The sequence below is a fragment of the Pseudophryne corroboree genome, chromosome 11, assembly GCF_028390025.1.
Source record: "Pseudophryne corroboree isolate aPseCor3 chromosome 11, aPseCor3.hap2, whole genome shotgun sequence".
Classification (NCBI taxonomy): Eukaryota; Metazoa; Chordata; class Amphibia; order Anura; family Myobatrachidae; genus Pseudophryne; species Pseudophryne corroboree.
Genome location: NC_086454.1, coordinates 24,312,760 through 24,333,338, shown reverse-complemented (window position 1 = coordinate 24,333,338; position 20,579 = coordinate 24,312,760). Strand labels below are relative to the sequence as shown.

At 46.2% G+C, this 20,579-nt stretch overlaps 1 protein-coding gene across 3 annotated transcripts in view; it reads left to right on the top strand.

Annotated features, from left to right (window-relative positions):
• The window catches only part of NELL1 (neural EGFL like 1), a 1,344,875-nt gene that overhangs the window by 179,750 nt on the left and 1,144,546 nt on the right, over nucleotides 1-20,579 (top strand). For all 3 annotated transcript variants that reach the window (XM_063946373.1, XM_063946374.1, XM_063946375.1), the window contains exon 3: nucleotides 224-374. In XM_063946373.1, coding sequence (XP_063802443.1) covers nucleotides 224-374 — 151 coding nt within the window. The remainder of the gene's footprint in view (nucleotides 1-223; nucleotides 375-20,579) is intronic.

The following is a 20,579-nucleotide window of genomic DNA, read 5'->3' as shown; positions in this document are numbered from 1 at the left end:
GCTATAGTAGCCATCGAATTGATTGACCGTAACATTGTCATGTATTGTGTGAGAATACTCAGTTGTCCTGTTCTATACCTGGCTGCATGATAGGCTTGTGGCGCTTAGCGGAGCTCGCCAAGCACATCTCACGGTTGCCCTCTGCCTAAAGACGTCATTTATCCGATCTCTCTGTAGCTAGAGAATATTGATGGTGACTTATTCTCGTCTTCTTCTTCCCCAGATGCGGAGAGAGAGATCCACGCAGCCCCACACGCTAGTGAAAAGGTGATCCGGTTATTCAGGAATAAGAGCGAGTTCACTTTCTTGGCTTCCATACAGCAGAAGTCCTCGTCGTCCGGAATCATCCTCTCCGTGCGAGAGATGGAGCACAGGTAAGAGACGAATGCGCCTCTCTTCCTCTGCTTTCCTAAATGTCATCTGCTGCTTACAGCGGAGGACTGGAGTGTAACGCTGGACTCCCACTGTGACGATGTGACAAAGAGACAGCTCAGCGGGACATTTATCTTGTGAGATTCTCCGCTCAAGCAGGAAAGGGTTCATACTGGCAGATTATGCCGGAGAAGTGTATGGAACGGTTCTGTTGTGGAAAGACATATTTCACTTTTTTATGGCAAGATCTATCCAATGTCCAACCACACGCCGGAAAGGCCTGTTTACCGTTATCTCTTAAGTTCTGTAAATGTGTTTTATACATCTATTATGCGGCAATATAGCTGCTGGGGGCAGATGGGTCTGTGACGGTATGCTGGGTGATTTCCTTTTACAATGAAAATAAGGTTTCCACTGTAACGATTTAAGGTGTCTTATATTATTATTATAATTTTTTTTTTTATATAAAAATAGTGTTTTATATAAAGTGGTCATTTTTCAGGGTAGTAAACGCTGTGGGATTACAGAGGTTACTGAAAGAGTGTGCAGCTAGATAATGGCACATTCAGTATATGCACATTTCTTGTGGATTAGGCCTTTCCTGGCTACTGGGGCTGTGAGCCTTGGCCGTCCGATTGTCTTGTAGACTTTGGGCCTAATTCAGCATGGAGCACTGCTCCGGTAGTGTTCGCACGCTGAAGCCCTGTGCAGTATGCGCACACGCAGAATCCGCACCGTGCGTGCGCATACAGCGAGTTGTGATGGCATCTCACATATGCGAATGCCTCTGCCTGTTTGACAGGTAGAGGTGTTCGTGGGGCAAGATAGGGTGTTGCACCAGCGTTGGGGGGGAGGGGTGCGGTCCAGACAATGCAGGCGTGTCCGGACCGTTTGCAGGGCAGGCCACGGCGGCTGCGTGACATCACGCGCAGCTGCTGCGACCCGAAACATGGCGGGTTGTGGAGGCAGAGTGCAACCCTTACCATGTGAGAGCATCGCTGTCTTGCGATGCTTTCACGTGTTCAGGGGGGCAGGACCCGGTATGTGGCGCGGACTTGCCCTGTGTCAGCCGCAGATTAGGCCTGGCATGGGGGAAGGGGGGGGGGGGTCAGTGTCAGCTGCAGGTTAGGCCTGTCGTGGGCAGGGGGAGAGAAAGGAAGCGGCAGCCACAGGTCAGGTAGCAGTCATTCACCGACGCACAGCAGCTGCCGGTGAAGTGGGACACGGTGCTACACACGGCTGCGTAATGGGCCGGTCAGTCCTGGTTGAAGGAACCAGAGGCGGGACCCCATCTGTCAGGGCCGTACCCCCGTCCTCCTTCCCACGAGACCTCCAGGACAGGTAGCGTGGCATTAATTTAAATAATCATGCCCACAAAATGACAGGTATACCGGCCGACCTATCTGTGACCGGCGGGACGGCCATACACACACAACGATGCACCAATATATCTGCAGGACTGACGCGATATGTCTGTGAGTGACGTAATTCACAGACATATCGTTTGTACACATCCGCCGATCTGTTAACGATATATAGGCCGATCATTTGATTGGGCAGTATATCTGCCAGTGTGTGTACCCACCTTAAGAGTGGTTAGGTATTCAGAGTGCGTAAGTGCAGTTCTCGGTTCTCAAGCAGCATACTGTGTGCAGACAGACTGTGTACACAGCTCTCAATTGTACTGAGGCACAAAAGGTTATATGCAAGATGATTGATCCTTTTGCTGTAGAATTGAACGTTTATTGTAGCAGAATTTTTAGGGGTGGTCGTTCAGCCCAGGACTGCACAGCTGGAGTGTACTGATGGTAGGTGCAGGGTATCAGACACTGGATGAGTTGTCGTTCAGTGTTTTAGTGCCCCCTAACCACCTGGGCCTAGTGTATGCGCCTTCCCTGCCTGACCGCTACTCTCTGTGTCCTAGAAATGAAGTCTAACAATCTTCTAGGAACAATCAGGAATTGTTCCACGGATGGTGGATCTCAGTTCCTGCAGCAGAGAGTCACTTTAAGAACGCAGATTGTACTGAATTTTGGTTATCAGTGAGTGGTCGCTGCTGACACTGTGTTTATAAATACAGTTCTAATTCTATAGGCCTCTATTTACCATTATATTGCATACAAGAGTGTGTGCAACTCTATCACCTACACATCTCCTGCAATATTTCATCATGGTATATACTGTGTGTCTATGGCAACACAGGATCATCACATTACATCGCTCTGAAAACATGAAATTGTGTCACATCCCCCTCTGGCCTCATTGTGTCCCATCCCTCCCTGGCATCACTGTCATTGTGTCCCATCCCTCCCTGGTGTCACTATCATTGTGTCCCATCCCTCCCTGGTGTCACTATCATTGTGTCCCATCCCTCCCTGGTGTCATTGTGTCCCATCCCTCCCTGGTGTCATTGTGTCCCATCCCTCCCTGGCATCATTGTCATTGTGTCCCATCCCTCCCTGGTGTCATTGTGTCCCATCCCTCCCTGGTGTCATTGTGTCCCATCCCTCTCTGGTGTCACTGTGTCCCATCCCTCCCTGGTGTCATTGTGTCCCATCCCTCCCTGGTGTCATTGTGTCCCATCCCTCCCTGGTGTCATTGTGTCCCATCCCTCCCTGGTGTCATTGTGTCATTGTGTCCCATCCCTCCCTGGTGTCATTGTGTCCCATCCCTCCCTGGTGTCACTGGGTCCCATCCCTCCCTGGTGTCACTGGGTCCCATCCCTCCCTGGTGTCACTGGGTCCCATCCCTCCCTGGTGTCACTGGGTCCCATCCCATCCCTCTCTGTCCTCATTGTGTCATTGTGTCCCATCCCTCCCTGTCCTCATTGTGTCATTGTGTCCCATCCCTCCCTGGCATCGCTACGTCTTTGTGTCCCATGAGCCAGCAGAGGACCTGAGGACCAGCTCTGAGTAACCTTCTTTTTTTTTTTTTTTTTTATAGTGCTGTTTTTATTTTTATTTTGAGTTTGTTCTCCTGTGATTTCATACACTGTGCCTAAAATAAATGACATTCAATATAAAACCCTGCCTCTATATCCCCTCCTCATTACACAGTGCAGTTCTCTGGTGACTGTAGGACAGAGTGACAGACATAAGAGAATTCATAGAAACATAGAAACATAGAATTTGACGGCAGATAAGAACCACTTGGCCCATCTAGTCTGCCCCTTTTTTTTTATCCTTTAGGTAATCTCAACCCTTTTTGAACCTTAATTCTTTGTAAGGATATTCATATGCCTATCCCAAGCATGTTTAAATTGCTCTACAGTCTTAGCCTCTACCACCTTTGATGGGAGACTATTCCACTTATCCACTACCCTTTCTGTGAAGTAATTTTTCCTTAAATTTCCCCTGAACCTCCCCCCCTCCAGTCTCCGTGTATGTCCTCGAGTTGTAATACTTCTCTTCCTTTGAAGAATGTTTCCCTCCTGAACTTTAAGACCCTTAATATATTTGAAAGTTTCTATCATGTCTCCCCTTTCCCTTCTCTCCTCCAAACTATACATGTTAAGATCTTTTAGCCTTTCCGGGTACGTTTTGTGATGTAGGCCATGCACCATTTTAGTTGCCCTTCTTTGTACACTCTCTAATGTATTTATATCCTTCTGGAGATATGGTCTCCAGAACTGGACACAGTATTCCAGATGGGGCCGCACCAATGACCTATACAGTGGCATTATCACTTCTTTTTTCCTGCTACTGATTCCTCTCCCTATGCAACCAAGCATCTGACTTGCCTTTCTCATTGCTTTGTTGCATTGCTTTCCTGCCTTCAAGTCACTTGAAATAGTGACTCCTAAATCCCTTTCCTCCTCAGTAGTTTCCATTATAGTACCCTTGATACTATATTTAGCCTTTGGGTTTTTGAGACCCAAGTGCATGATTTCGCATTTTTTAGCATTAAACTGTAGTTGCCACGTTCTTGACCATTTCTCAAGCCTAGCTAGGTCATCAATCATTTGTTTTACCCCTGCCGGTGTGTCTACCCTGTTGCATATCTTTGTATCATCTGCAAAAAGGCATACCTTCCCTTCAATACCATCTGCAATGTCACCAACAAAGATATTAAAGAGAACTGGACCAAGTACAGATCCCTGGGGTACTCCACTGGTAACATTTCCCTCCATAGATTGCACTCCATTAACTACAACTGTCTGTTTCCTATCCTGCAACCAGGTTCTTATCCATTTAACTGTTTTATAATCCACCCCCACGCTTTCAAGTTTATTTAGCAGTCTGCGATGTGGGACAGTGTCAAATGCCTTACTAAAGTCTCTATATGCTACATCTACAGCTCCCCCTTGATCTATTATTTTCGTCACAGAGTCAAAAAAGTCAATAAGATTTGTTTGGCATGATCTACCACCAGTAAATCCATGCTGTTTTGGATCCTGTAAGTGGTTTGATTTAAGATATTCCACAACTCTTTCTTTTAATAGTTTTTCCATTACTTTCCCCACTACTGATGTAAGGCTTACTGGTCTGTAGTTACTTGCTTCTTCCTTGCTTCCACTTTTGTGCAGTGGAACTACATTTGCTCTTTTCCAGTCCTCTGGAATGGCACCTGTATTTAGTGACTGGTTAAATAATTCTGTTAACGGTGTAACCAGCACATCTTTTAGCTCTTTGAGTATCCTTGGGTGTATCCCATCTGGTCCCATTGATTTATCCACTTTTAGCTGTGAAAGTTCTGTTAGAACCTTCTCCTCTGTAAATGTACTTTCATCTACCTTATTTTTATGAATGTCCTTGCAACTTAACTGTGGCCCCATCCCTTCTTCTGTAGTAAATACTGAGCAAAAATAATTATTTAGGTGATCTGCTATTGCCTTGTCTCCCTCCACCAAATTCTCACTCTCTGTCTTAAGTCTTATTGTTCCTCCATTTGATTTTCTCCTTTCACTTATATACTTAAAAAAAGTTTTGCCCCCTTTATCTACTGACTGGGCCATTTTTTCCTCAGCTTCTGCCTTTGCACGTCTGATCACTTTCTTAGCATCCTTCCGTCTGTCAAGATACACCTCTTTGTCATTATTATTTTGAGTCTGTTTGTATTTCCTAAAAGCCATCTTTTTTTGCTTTCACACTAGTTGATACTTCTTTTGTGAACCACACTGGCTTCCTTTTCCTGGTGCTTTTCCTAACCCTTTTGATACAAAGATCAGTTGCACTTAGTATTGCACTTTTCAGTTTTTCCCACCTCTCCTGCACTTCTTCCAAGTTCCACCAGTCCGCCAATGAATCACTTAAACATCTCCCCATTTTTGCAAAATCCGCATTACTAAAATCCAACACCTTTGTTTTTGTGTGACAGGAGTTGGATCCTGTGTTTATACTAAACCATACTGCTTGATGATCACTGGATCCCAGGTGCTCGCCCACATATATGTCGGATGTCCTATCACCATGTGTAAGAATTAAATCTAATATTGAATCTTTGCAAGTGGGCTCCGTCACCAATTTCTTGAGAGATGCTCCCTGTAAGGAATGTAGAAATTTGCCACTTGTAGCTGAATTTGCAAAAGACCCCTCCCAATTTACATCAGGTAAATTAAAGTCTCCCATGATTATGACTTCTCCCTTTAAAGCCATTTTAGAGATGTCCAACAATAGGTTTCTGTCCAAATCCTGCCCCTGGCCTGGTGGTCTATAGATCACCCCAATGCGAATAACATCCTTCTCCCCGGTTTCTATGGTGACCCAAAGGGCCTCAGTTTTGTCTTCAATATTTTGTATTAAAGTAGCATTTATGCTTTTTTTCACATACATTGCTACCCCTCCTCCTATTCTTTCTATTCTATCCTTCCTAAATAAATTGTATCCTGGTATAGCTATGTCCCAGTCATGATTTTCATTGCACCATGACTCTGTAATTGCCACAAAATCCAGATTATCCCTTGTCATTATCGCAATTAGCTCTGGAATCTTGTCTCCTAAACTCCTAGCATTTGCACACATAGCTTTAAGAATTTTGTCTGTGCGTTTGTTATTAGTAGCCATGTCCAGACTGTACAAAATAAATGACAAGTTTAAAGTTGAAATTACCTGTTTGGGGATGTTGCTCAGATATATATATATATATATATATATATATTTTTTTTTTTTACTAATCAGGAATCACACTGTTTCCTTTACACCATGAATACACCTCCCTAAATGTAAAGTTATAGTACACCTGACCACAATGACCAAATGATCAAAGGAGGTAAACACCAGAGAGCATGCAATAATAAACTATGTTTCACTGTGCAACTTCCCCACACATGCAATGCCAATTACAAGCCAATTATTACATCAAAAAACATACATGAGTTTGCATAAGAGAGAGCTGTAGTGATCAGTTTGGGGATGTCTTTTCATAGTGTAAAAAGACAGATAACATTGGTACAGGTGAGAATTCAGATGGTTTTGGTAAGCTATAGACATAGATTCGAGTAGTTGCGGATGAAGTGGAAAGGTCTAGCAGCGTTCCTAACACAGATTTAAGTTCTAAGTATGGGTTACTCAGGCTGGAGTAGTTTGATGTGTAGAGGAACTGGACTCACATTTGTTTGAAAGCTGTCCTTTAGTGGTCCAGATTGTGGATTAATTGTTGTCCTTCTGTTTTCCTTCGGTTTAACGTCGGTGTAACGTCGAAATTATTTTTACATTTATAGTTATCCTTTGAATAATGTCCTTTGAAGTAATGGCTCCCTGATGTTCTTTAAGTAATGGACCAAGCATGTGAATACACTGATTGCACCCAAACTCCAATGAACCCTCCCCCAGCAATGACTAGTAATAAAACACTCTTAAAAAAACAAGCGAACAAACCAACCAACTGAGATTTAACACAGTCATGCCCTCATGCCTATACTCAGGAGATAACATTCCAATGACATTGTGTCTATGATCACAGTAAGTGGCTTTTGATAAAGGGTAAAAAGCAGCGTTTTCCCTGTGGCACTGTAGGTTGGCATTATTATATTGATATTGGAAACCACAATCCCCCGCCTACCCCAAAACTCCTGCATTTTACTCTGACCTATGGATAAGTCGGCCACAATCCTATTTGTGCATTGTTTAATTCCTATCTGGAATCTCTCGATCCTATGTATGTCAGTGTGGTCTAGTTTTCAGACGTCTGCTTGGCTCCTGTTTCCAGGCTAGCAGATTTTTGTCTCTTTCTGTCCCGTGTTCAATAATATAATATTGTTCCCCAGAGACCTGAACCTGTGTCAGTCTCCTGATCTCTTTATGCAACATCACTGCGTTCAGCATGCCTATGTATGTATGTATGTATGTATGTATGTATGTATGTATGTATGTATGTATTTATTTATGGTTTGATATTGGATGATAATGTAACTGCATCTCTGTAATGTTCTACCGGCTTTCCATCTTTACATCAGAGCGTATGGAGAGTGCACAGCTTCAGGATAGAACTGTTTTTCTGCTGCGGGGTACACTGGGCTCCACAAGGATAGACATTGGGGTGTAGAGTAGGATCTTGATCCGAAGCACCAACAGGCTCAAAAGCTTTGACCTTCTTCCCAAGATGCATAGCGCCGCCTCCTATATCACCCTACCTCTGTGCACAGGAGGCAGCTCAGTTTGTAGTTGGTGCTTGCAGTGCAAGCATGTAACAGGAAGAGCTGCTCACAGCAGTTCTATAAAATCTTTTTCTGAGGAAAAAAGAAGACTACAAGGGCTGCAGCAGAGGCACAGATTGTGCTGGATGTCAGTAGACATTCACTGCTGCAGCTCCAGCTCTCCCCAGCGGCACTGTACACTCCCGAGCCCTGGTTGCCGGGTACCTACAGCGGAGGCTCCGGTTTTCTTCACGTTAGGCACACACGGCTGGGGCTCTCCAGGATCGCGTGGCCGCGCTTCGGGCGGTGGTAAGTGGGTCCCGCTTGCAGGACCCGGTCCTTATCGCGATCCGGCGCGGTCAGTGGGAGGCGGGCCGCACGCGCTGGCGGTGGACACTGTGGCAGTACAGGCGATCCCACTAGATCACCAGGGCATGGGCGCAGGTCAGGTTTTCTCTCTAAATCGGTTTTTATATCGCCCACAGTACCCGGTGGTTTTGCCAGCAGAAGGGATAAGGCTTAGACCTGAAGCCCCTCCCCCAGCCCCAGGGCGCCATTTCCAGCAAGTGTTCCCGCCCTGGAGCTGCATTTCTTTCTTTTCCTCACTCCCTGGCAGTGTCTGCGGCGCCATTATCCCTCAGCTCACTGTTCCTGGGACTGCTTGGGCAAATCCTCCTATGTAAAGCCGCCTGGTTGTCAGCGCTGTGACTTTACATGACACTTAAGTATTCTACCTGCCTTTTTAGTCAGTGTTAGTAAGAAAGAGTGCATTTAGTCAGGGTTTTCTAGTACAATTACCCTGTGATATACATCCAGTTCTTACTGTGTACTGTTATATCTATTGTTATATAGCTGTGTAAGCTAGTCCAGTGCAGTATTATTGTCAGTAATAACCTCTGCATTGTACAAACTGTGACTTTCTGTGTGTGCATTGATAGCTGAGTGGTGTCCATTTCGTGTCTTTCACTCAACTTGCTATCCCTATATTCCATAACCTGAGGGGGCTTGGTGCGTCAGGTGTTATCTAATATAGGATTTTCACAAAGATATACTGTATTACGTATTTTTCTCTGTGATTTAGTCACCATATCTCTCCCTTATCTCTGCTTGTGCTGACTACACTGCGCAGGGGTTTGGGTTTAGAGGTATAGTGCTGCTGATAATTGTACTGTGTTAACCTCATACTGCAAGTTATATCATGTCTGCTTCTGAGGGTAACGGTTCTGGGGCGGAACACACTGCTGGTGTTGCTGAAGCTACAGACACATATGAGGAGTATATAGCAGCTGTGGGCTCTGGTTCTGGGGGCTCCTTGCCCCCCAGTGGGACTGTGGCAGCGGAGGCACATACTGACCCACCGTGGGCCGCTTTTTCCACGCTTCTGCATATGCTAGTTCATAAACGAACACCCCCTATGGGACCCCCAATGCCGGTACAACCGTATGTGGTCCCTGCAGCTAACCCGCCGTGGGCGGACGATTTATCTGCTCAATTAAAGAAGTTGAACCAGTCCTTGACTACTAAAAAGTCTGACCAACGCTCGCCTAAGTCCAAGAGGTCCTCTAAGCGAGTGCTTGTCTCCTCACAATCCACTGCTGTCACTGACACCTCGTCTGATGAAGACGGCACATATACTGACCCCACAGGTTCTGACTCCGATTCGGCTGATGGGTAGGGTAGTTCACATGTGGATGTTCCTGATCTTTTGGAGGCTATTAAGTTAATTCTGCAGATTACGGATGATCCCGGCCATCCGTCCCTCCTAAGAAACCAGATAGGTTCAAGCGACAGAATGTGGTTAAACAAGTTTTACCTCACTCTGATCACCTAGTGGATATACGTCAGAAACCCTGGGAAAACCCGGGTATGTAGTTTGTGCCTCAAAAGAAGATGCTGGCTCGCTATCCCCTCACGCCAGAGCTTTCTAAAAATTGGGAAACGCCTCCTCCAGTGGACTCACATGTGGCTAGGATGGTGGTTTCCTCAGCTCTACCTGTCACTACCGTCACGTTTCTAAAAGAGCCTACGGATAAACGTGTGGAGGGTTGTCTGAAAGCGATTTACACCCTCACGGGTGCTGCACAAAGGCCCACTATTGCAGCTGCATGGGCTGCAGAGACTATTGAAGCATGGGCCTTGGAGTTAGAAGCTGAAATCTCCTCTGACCATGCTAGATAATGCTGGTCATATATTGTCACAGCTTCTCAATATATTAAAGAGGCGGCTTCTGATGCCGGTATCCTAGCAGCCAAGGCCTCTACTACGTCAGTCCTGGCTCGCCGGATATTGTGGCTGAGATCCTGGTCTGTGGATCTGGACTCTAGAAAAACCCTGGAGGTACTCCCTTTCAAGGGAGATATTCTGTTTGGGGAGGACTTAAATAAGATAGTGGCTGACTTGGCTACTGCCAAAACTGCCTGTCTGCCTAATACCGCTCCTTCTGTGTCGAAGGCTAAAGGTACGTCCTTTTGCCCCTTTCGTCCTTCAGGTAAAGCAAAAGGTCAGGCGTACCATAAGCAGGCCCGCACTTCCAAACCTGGTAAGCCGAAGCCCAAAAGAGCCTGGGCTGCCCGTCAGCCAGCTGCCAAGACCGATAAGCCTGCCGCATGATGGGGCGAGCCTCCCCCTGGGGCATCCCAGGGTGGGGGGCCGGCTTCTAGGGTATACCCAGGAATGGTTGAAGACCACTTCAGATGCCTGGGTACGGGAAGTCGTCACTCGAGGTTACGCCATAGCCTTCAAAAACCGACCCCCTCATCGATTTTGCCAGACAGACGTCCCTTTGGACCAGACAAAGGCAAAAAACTCTACACTCGGTGGTACAGACCCTCCTGGATACAGGAGTCGTAGTGCAGGTGCCTCTTGCTCAGAGGGGCCGGGGGTACTATTCTCCGCTGTTTCTAGTCCCGAAACCGAATGGGTCCTCCCGGCCCATTCTCAACCTCAAGGCATTGAACAGGTTTGTGAAGGTTTCCAAGTTCCGGATGGAAACCCTTCGCTCTATAGTTCTGGCCTTGGAACCTGGGGACTACATGGTTTCCCTGGACATACAGGATGCTTACCTGCATATTCCTATAGCAGTGTCACATCAACAATACCTGAGGTTTGCTATTGGCAACATCCATTACCAGTTTCGGGCATTTCCTTTTGGTTTAACAACGGCTCCGCGAGTCTTCACCAAAGTTATGACGGTGGTACTCCGCCGTCAAGGGGTCAGGATGCTGCCGTATCTGGACGACTTGATATTCCTGGCAAATTCCCCAGATCTTCTCTTACATCATCTGGATATGACTGTCCGGTTTCTACTAGCCCACGGGTGGCTCATCAACTGGAAGAAATCCTCCTTGGTCCCTGCTCAGAGCATGGTGCACCTGGGAGCGCTGTTGGACACTCACAACCAGAGGTTGTTCTTGTCTCAGGAGAAAGTCCTGAAGCTTCAGGACAGGATTCGTTGCTTCCTTTCTCGTCCGTAAGTGTCGATACATTCGGCGATGCAGGAGCTGGGCCTCATGGTATCAGCATTCAACATGGTGGAGTATGCTCAATTCCATTCTCGCCCCCTCCAGGGGCTGATTCTAGCCAAGTGGGACGGCCTGCCTCACCGGATCAGATCTCACATGATCTTATTGACTCCGAAGATCCGTCTGTTGCTGCTTTGGTGGCTCCGGGACCAACAATTGTGCAGGGTTCGTACCTTCTGGATATCCAACTGGGTCCTGTTGACGACAGATGCCAGTCTAAGAGGTTGGGGCGCGGTGCTGGAGCAGCACTCCCTTCAGGGTCGGTGGACCAAGGAGGAATCTCTCCTCTCGATCAACATCCTGGAATTGCGGGCGGTCTTCAATGCGTTGAACCTGGCCCAGCATTTAATTCAGAACCGTCCACAGTGGCTTACATAAATCATCAAGGCGGCACTCGAAGCCGTTTGGCAATGAAGGAAGTCTCATGGATTCTACGTTGGGCGGAATGCCATCTATCGGCCATATCGGCAATATTCATTCCGGGAGTCCTGAATTGGGAAGCGGACTTTCTCAGTCGTCAGGACGTGCATGCCGGCGAGTGGGGCCTCCATCCAGAAGTTTCAACTCCTCGTGGAAAAGTGGGGTCTTCCAGATGTGAATCTGATGGCGTCTCGACACAATCACAAGATTCCGGTCTTTGGAGCAAGGACAAGAGATCCTCAAGCAGCATTCGTGGATGCGCTAGCGGCGCCGTGGAGATTTCGGCTGCCGTACGTGTTCCCTCCTGTGTCACTCCTTCCCAGGGTAATTCGGAAGTTCAAGCAAGAAAAAGGAAATCTGCTTCTCATAGCTACGGCGTGGCCCAGACGGCACTGGTTCTCAGACCTGCAGGGCCTGTAGTCAGAGCGTCCAATTCTACTTCCACAACGCCCAGACCTCCTCGTTCAGGGCCCCTGTGTCTACCAGGATTAGCCCGACTGTCTTTGACGGCGTGGCTCTTGAAGCTTCCGTCTTGAGGGCTAAGGGTTTTTCTGAAGAGGTAATTAAAACTATGTTGCGGACCCGGAAACCGGCTTCTGCTCGGATTTACCCTAGGGTCTGGCATTCCTTCTTTGGTGCGCATCTAACAATTATGACGCTTCCAAGTTTAGTACAGCCAAGCTTTTGGCTTTTCTGCAGCATGGCCTAGAGTTAGGCCTGCGTCTGTCCTCCCTCAAGGTTCATATTTCTGCCTTGTCGGTGTGGTTTCAGAGAAAAATTTCAACTTTTCCTGATGTTCATACTTTCACTCAGGGTGTGTTACGTATCCAACCTCCCTATGTCCCGCCTGTGGCTTCTTGGGACTGTCGGTGGTTTTGGAGGCGTTGTGCTCCATTTGAACCCCTTGGTTCAGCTGACTTAAGTGGCTTTCCTTTAAGGTGGTGTTCTTGCTGGCTATTGCCTCTGCTAGAAGAGTGTCGGATCTGGGTGCCTTGTCTTGTAGTTCCCCATATCTGATTTTTCACCGTGACCGGGCGGTTCTCAGGACTCGTCCCGGTTATTTACCTAAGGTGGTTTCTTCGTTCCACCTTAATCAGGAGATTGTGGTTCCGGCCTTTGTCTCTCCTGATTTGTCTCCCAAAGTGCGGTCTTTGGATGTGGTACGGGCTCTCCGTATCTATGTGAAGAGAACTGCTTCTGTTAGGAAATCTGATTCTCTCTCTATTCTGTTTGGATTTCACAAACGGGGCTGGCCTGCTCACAAGCAGACTTTGGCCAGATGGATTAGAATGGTGATTGCACATGCTTATGTGAAAGCTGGTCTGTCAGCTCCTGCACACATTACGGCCCATTCTACTCTGTCTGTTGGACCTTCTTGGGCGGCCCGCCGTGGTGCGACCCTTGAACAATTGTGTATGGCGGCTACGTGGTCTCCGTGAACACGTTCATTAGGTTCTATGCCTTCGATACTGCCGCTTCCCAGGATGCTTCCTTTGGACGCCGGGTTCTTGTGCCCGCTACAGTGCATCCCCCCCGTAAGGAACTGCTTTGGGACATCCCCAATGTCTATCCTTGTGGAGCCCAGTGTACCCCGCAGCAGAAAATGAGTTTTATGGTAAGAACTTACCTTTGTTAAAACTCTTTCTGCGAGGTACACTGGGCTCCACAAGGCGCCCACCCTGACGCACTTAGCTTCTTTGGGTTGGTATGGCAGTAGCCGCTGACACTTCTCTTGTCGGGAGAGTGTGGTGTTTGTGGCAACTGGCAGTTGTCGTCTTTTACTTGCTATTGCATTGGGCGGGTTAACAAAACTGAGCTCCTGTGCACGGAGGCGGGGTGATATAGGAGGCGGCGCTATGCATCTTGGGAAGAAGGTCAAAGCTTTTGAGCCTGTTGGTGCTTCGGATCAAGATCCTACTCTACACCCCAATGTCTATCCTTGTGGAGCCCAGTGTACCTCGCAGAAAGAGTTTTAACAAAGGTAAGTTCTTACCATAAAACTCGGTTTTTCATTCTTTACAAAGGATACACCCCAAACGCAAAGGCATAAACCAAAAAACATTAAATTGTGTGTCTGTCTGTCTATCTCATTTCTGTCTGTCTCTAAAACATGTTTATCTGTTCAGTCTGTCTGATGTTCTTCTAACCCTCATTTCTAATTCATGACAAGTTAAAGTGTTATACCCGCATAAAGCTGACAATATTTTAGGAACTGCAGTACATTGAATTAAATTTGCCAACAGTTTAACCGCTTAACTGACTTTTCTTCCCTACAAGATTGCTTAGAAATTGTAGTTATGTTTTACTGCTTAACAAAGTTTAAAAAGTATTTTTAATAACCTAAAATTATGTGTGTGTATATATATGTGTGTGTGTATATGTATGTGTGTTTGTATATATATGTATGTATAATATATAATACGATAAAATGTGTTTTGCATCCCACCCCATGTCCATAGGCCCCATTATAAAATAACTTCCCACCACCCATTGGCAACAGTCCCCCCACCCCACACACATACACCCGTAGTAGTACCTCTCCAGGCTTCTGCTGAAGAGGAGACCATAGAAGTATGATCTCAATTATAGAAGGAACCTGGAGAACGCAACCACTGATGGAACATACAAATTCCACATAGCTAGAGCCTTGGTTGGGAGCTGAACTCATGACCTGCATGCTGTGAAGCAGTAATGCTGTCCACTACACCACTGCGCTGCCCATATTCTGAGGAGTTGAACAGTGGAATCCCTAGTGTGCATATATCTGGTTTATATTATACCAGAGAATATATGGACATGGCAAGTCCAAACCACGTGGTAGAAAGATTCTGTATTACGTCTACAGATTGTTTAGGGTGAGATTATCATAGTTTTGAGAGAGAGCGAAAGTACCAACCAACCAGCTCCTTTCATTTATCAAACACAGATATATTAAGCCTGGAGAAGTAACACAGTAACTAAGGTTGAAAAAAGACAATTGTCCATCGAGTTCAACCTATTTGTGGTTTCCTATGCAGTCTTATTATAGGACTAGTTATTTTTATGTTAGGACTAGTTATATCCACTATAATGCATGCCTACGCACCATAACCCTGAATATCTTTATCCAATAGGAATTTATCTAACCCATTCTTAAAGGTGTTGATTGAGTTCGCCATTACTACCCTCTCAGACAGGGAATTCCAAACACGTATTGTCCTTACTGTGAAAAAAACTTTTCGCCTCAATGTGCGGAAACTCCTCTCCTCTAACCTAAGCGAGTGACCACGTGTCCTCTGTGCTAATCTTCTAGAAAACGGGTCCCTCCCAAGCTCTGTGTATTGACCCCTTATATATTTGTAGATGTTGATCATGTCCCCTCTTAGTCTCCTCTTTTCCAATGTAAACATGCCTAGCCTTGCAAGCCTTTCCTCGTATTCCAGCGTCTCCATGCCCTTGATTAGTTGGTCGCCCACCTCTGAACCTTTTCTAGCTCCAGGATATCCTTTTTGTAGTATGGTGCCCAAACTTGCACACAGTATTCAAGATGTGGCCTCACTAGTGATTTATATAATGGGAGTATAATACTCTCGTCCCTTGCCTCAATTCCAAGTTTTATGCATGCTAATATCTTATTAGCCTTCTTTGCTGCACTCCTACTTTGGGTACTGCTGCTTAATTTGTTATCTATGTGAACCCCTAAGTCTTTTTCCAGTACAGAATGCCCTAATATTACCCCATTTAGTATGTAGGTGTTATTTTTGGTCTTGCCCCCACAGTGCATTACCTTACACTTGTCTGTGTTGAATCTCAAAGTGATAAAGTGGAAGGTGATAATGCAACAGTCAGTCAGCTCCCAACTGTCATTTTTCAAACCCAACCTGTAACTTGACAGTTAGGAGCTGATTGGCTGGTGCGTTATCACCTTCCATTTATCAGTATTTTATCACTTCTACAGGCATACTACATCTGCCCCACAGCAGGCTGATTGGCTGGTACTTTCTTTCTCCATGGCTTAGTACAAAGACCCAACAATTATTATGGATAATGAGTCCTGCGTGGAAAGCGCCTGTTTTTTTTTTTTTTACGACTCCGTGTTACAGGCCTATAAACATTTTTTTTAAAGTGAAATCGGGGTAAAATAGCCCCATGTCCGCATTCTGTCCTGACTCGGCCAGCCATAGCCGCATTCAGACAAAGCGAAGCCTATTTCCTGTTTCCCGGACGACATTGTCCCTTTCAGCTTTTCAGGTTCATGACTTAACATCAAAACTGAGATTGTGGGATGTATGCAGGGTTAGGTTATACGTCCACTCGGGGATAAATGGGCATTGTGTATACCGACGTTGCTTTGTGACATCATCGTCACCTCACTTGGACCTGTGTAATGGCTCACTCAAAGTGGTTGGTGCTGTACTTGATATAGTGAGAGTACAGATAATGGAATTGCTTTCCTCTGTTCTCGGGAAAGTGTATATGTGAATGAGGCTGCTGTAACTCGGCCGTCTGTTCATGAAATAAAATTACTCCCTGAGGATGTAGAACGTGTTTTACGGAGATAGAAACTTCTGAGGTTCGGAATAACCAGAGCAGTGATGACTTTCAGCAACAATAAGAAAATGTACTTCTCTCTTCTCTACATCCAAATACGATTATTTGGAAGGAATTTAGTTCCATTTTAACTTTTTGTTTTTTTGTTTCTTCACTAAACTTGTATATCTATGCAGCTGGCCAGCTCTCGCTACGTTCTAGACACCGGTAATTAGGATCTTGATACAAATGTGCCAGGTGACTGAAGTCACACATTTTTAAAAGTGTGATTTTTGTTTTGAATGCCAACGTATCGGAGAACCGGCCAGCTGCCTGAGAGGGCACTCACCTTCTGCGTTCAACACGTTGGAAGCCTGGAGAGAATGACGTGGGGAGTCTCTCTGGTTTTCTATTTAATATAGTTTTAGAAGTTGCTGGTGTTGAATTAATGGTCACTAAGAACTGGGCTGTCAATCCATATTTTTTCAGGCTGAAGCCTACAAAGACATTCAAAAACTCAGGGGGAGATATGGACAATGATAAAGTGAAGAGAGTTAAAGTACCAGCCAATCAGCTCCTAATGTTTGAAAAATGATAACAGCGGATTGGTTCTTAGTTTTTCTCTCTACCCACTTTATCACTGTCCAAGGTTTAGTACATCTGTCCCTAAGTTATGTAATGAGTAGTGATGTGCACCGGAAATTTTTCGGGTTTTGGATTCGGTTCCGCGGCCGTGTTTTGGATTCGGACGCGTTTTGGCAAAACCTCCCTGACATTTTTTGTCGGATTCGGGTGTGTTTTGGATTCGGGTGTTTAAAAAAAAAAAAAAACTCAAAAACAGCTTAAATCATAGAATTTGGGGGTCATTTTGATCCCATAGTATTATTAACCTCAATAACCATAATTTCCAGTCTATTCTGAACACTGAACACCTCACAATATTATTTTTAGTCCTAAAATTTGCACCGAGGTCGCTGGATGGCTAAGCTAAGCGACCCAAGTGGCCGACACAAACACCTGGCCCATCTAGGAGTGGCACTGCAGTTTTCTAGCGAGAGGATGAGTGCTTCCATCCTCATGTGAATCTGAACGACTACCCATGAACATAGGCCAGGGCCTCAGCCGTTCCTTGCCACTCCGCGTCGTAAATGGCATATTGGCAAGTTTACGCTTCTCATCAGACGCTTTTCATTTTGATTTTTGGGTAATTTTACTGAACTTTTGTAGTATACTTGACGACACAGAGGTAGAGCAATGGACTACTGTACCGTACTGCTATATATATATACTGGTGGTCACAGCAACATTCTGCACTGTCCCCTTCTACTATATACTGCGCACAACTAAAATGCAGCACAGGTATGGATGCATAGTATACTTGACGACAGAGGTAGAGCAGTGGACTACTGTACCGTACTGCTATATATATATATACTGGTGGTCACAGCAACATTCTGCACTGTCCCCTCCTACTATATACTGCGCACAACTAAAATGCAGCACAGGTATGGATGCATAGGTGTGCGCAGGGGGGGTGCCTGGTGCGCACAGGCACCACCTAATGTCTGGCACCCCGATCTCACATGCCTGATGCAGCGATCGCCGAGCAAGCTGTTTACTGTCCCCTCTGCGCTGCACCCTGTCAGGACTGTATTACTGACCGGATGCCTGGGTTAATCAAGGGTGCCACTGCCACTGGCTTTCAAACTCCCGGCTCCACCTCCATGTACAAAAACAGCGTAATGTGATGTGATTACGTCATGCTGCTCGCACGCCCACCCGCCACCCGCTCACCTCTCTCCTTCTATGCTATGCCAATGCCAGCCACTAATGAGGATCAGCATGCAGCCAGCGTTCCTTTTAGGAAGACAAATTCAATACTGACAGGCGGTCGGCAGCAACATTGACATGTCACTCGTTTTTCCAGCAGCAGCAGTACTAGTCTGCGACTGTCAGTGTCAGTAAGTGACTGACTTGTAAGTAAGCTGCTGCAGCTTGCAGAAGAAAGAGAGGGGGAGCCAGACCAGGCTGAGGAGGAGCAGTGGAATTGCAGTGAGTGCCATCAGGGGTGTTTGTATGGTGCACACCACAACATCTGACAATGTATCTGCTTTATTAGGATTGGTACAAGGGTGGATATTTTATATTGCGTTGACCATCAATAGATGGTGATAGACACGCCCAAAAGGCGGTGCTAGACACACCCCTCCGACGGTGCACCCCCTAATAAAATGTGCTGCGCATGCCTATGTATGGATGCATAGTATACTTGACGACACAGAGGTAGAGCAGTGGACTACTGTACCGTACTGCTATATATATATATATATATATATATATATATATATATATATATATATATATATATACTGGTGGTCACAGCAACATTCTGCATCTGCACTGTCCTCCTACTATATATACTACAATGCAGCACAGATATGGAACGTTTTTCAGGCAGATAACGTAGATATTTTCAGCACACTGAGCACAGATATTTGCAGCACACTGAGCACAGATATTTGCAGCACACTGAGCAGATATTTGCAGCACACTGAGCACAGAAACTGAGAGAACGCAGCCACATCCTCTCGCTATCATCTCCAAAGCACGAGTGAAAATGGCAGCGACGCGCGGCTCCTTATCTAGAATACGAATCTTGCGAGAATCCGACGGCGGGATGATGACGTTCGGGCGCGCTCGGGTTAACCGAGCAAGGCGGGAAGATTCAAGTCTGCCTCGGAACTGTGTAAAATGGGTGAAGTTCGTGGGGGTTCGGATCCCGAGGAACCGAACCCACTCATCACTAGTAAGGAGTAATAAACATATTCAGACTTCTGTGGGAGCGCTGGGTGGAGCAGAAGTATAAAGTGCATTCCTCTGACAGTGAGACTCGTGTCCAACTAATAATAGTTAATAAATATTAAGGGAGAGATTCAAATGTTTGAAAAGTCGGTTAGGTGTCTGTTTGTTTTTTTCCTGTCTATTAGATAGGAAAAATCAGACTCCCAACTGACTTTTCAAACATTTGAATCTCCCCCAATGTGTTAATAAATATTAAGCACCAGCTAATGAGTCTTAAAATGCGTCAGGACAAGGTTATGTGGACTCAGCTGCCCTGGTTAGTTCAGCCTTTGTTGTCTCTTGGTGAGAAGGCTGGAAATGCCAGGTCACCCCACCACCCTCTATGTGAGTTTTACAACACATTTGCAGATGTTATACGTTAGTTTTAGCTGTACAATTGGATTCAGTATGATTTACCGGCTGTTGGGATGCCAGCTGTCAATATACCGACGGCAGCATCCCAGCCGACAGCAAGGTAAGTGCAAAGAGTCCCCTTGCGGGCTCGGTGGCTCACCACAGGATCTGTTTACACTGTATGGGTATCGTGGACACCCATGAGTGGGAATAGTTCTGTAGCGCTGGTATTCCGGCTGGCAAGATTCCACTGTCTGTATCCTGACCGCTGGGATCCCGACAGCTGGCAAATGAAACTGATCCCGTACAATTGTGTCTGGTGCAGTCAGTGGCTCAACTGCAGGGTGTCTAGAAAAGCAAATGTCCTAGGGGGCCCACTAAGCTCTGTCGTCCGGCTTTTGGATTGGCTCGAAGTCGTGGCCTAGATTTCCTGTCTCCCAGATCATCATTTGCTGCTACCACCACTGATGCTGCTGCCTGCTGAGCCCGCCTGACCACCCCACCCCTCCACCGCGTGCTGCCTACTGCTTAACTGAGGAGGCTCCTCTGTCGTTGGTGTCCCCGGGTGTACCCTGCAGCTGCCCATTGGTGTGTCTGTACCCGGAGAGTGCTTCTGACCAACATTCTGTACAGCTCCCTCCTTGTCTGATGGGTTCCTGTTCGGCTCTGTTGGTACCTACGGAGGCCCACCTCGAGAGTTTGCCAGAGGCCACCAAGCCTCTAGTTACGCAACTGAGTGCAGTGGTTCCTCAAGGCACCAAACAGTTAAGGTTTTAAGGATATCCATGACTTAGCACAGATGGTTAACTCAAAATGACTGAGTTACTAATTGAATGCACCTGTGTTTAATCCTGGATATCCTTAAAAACTGGACCATTATGGTGCCTTGAGGATCTAGTTTGGGAACCCTGGTCTAGTGAAATATTGTCTCCCATTATGTTGTCATCACAAAGGCTTTACTGCTACGTATATTAATTCACAGCTCTACG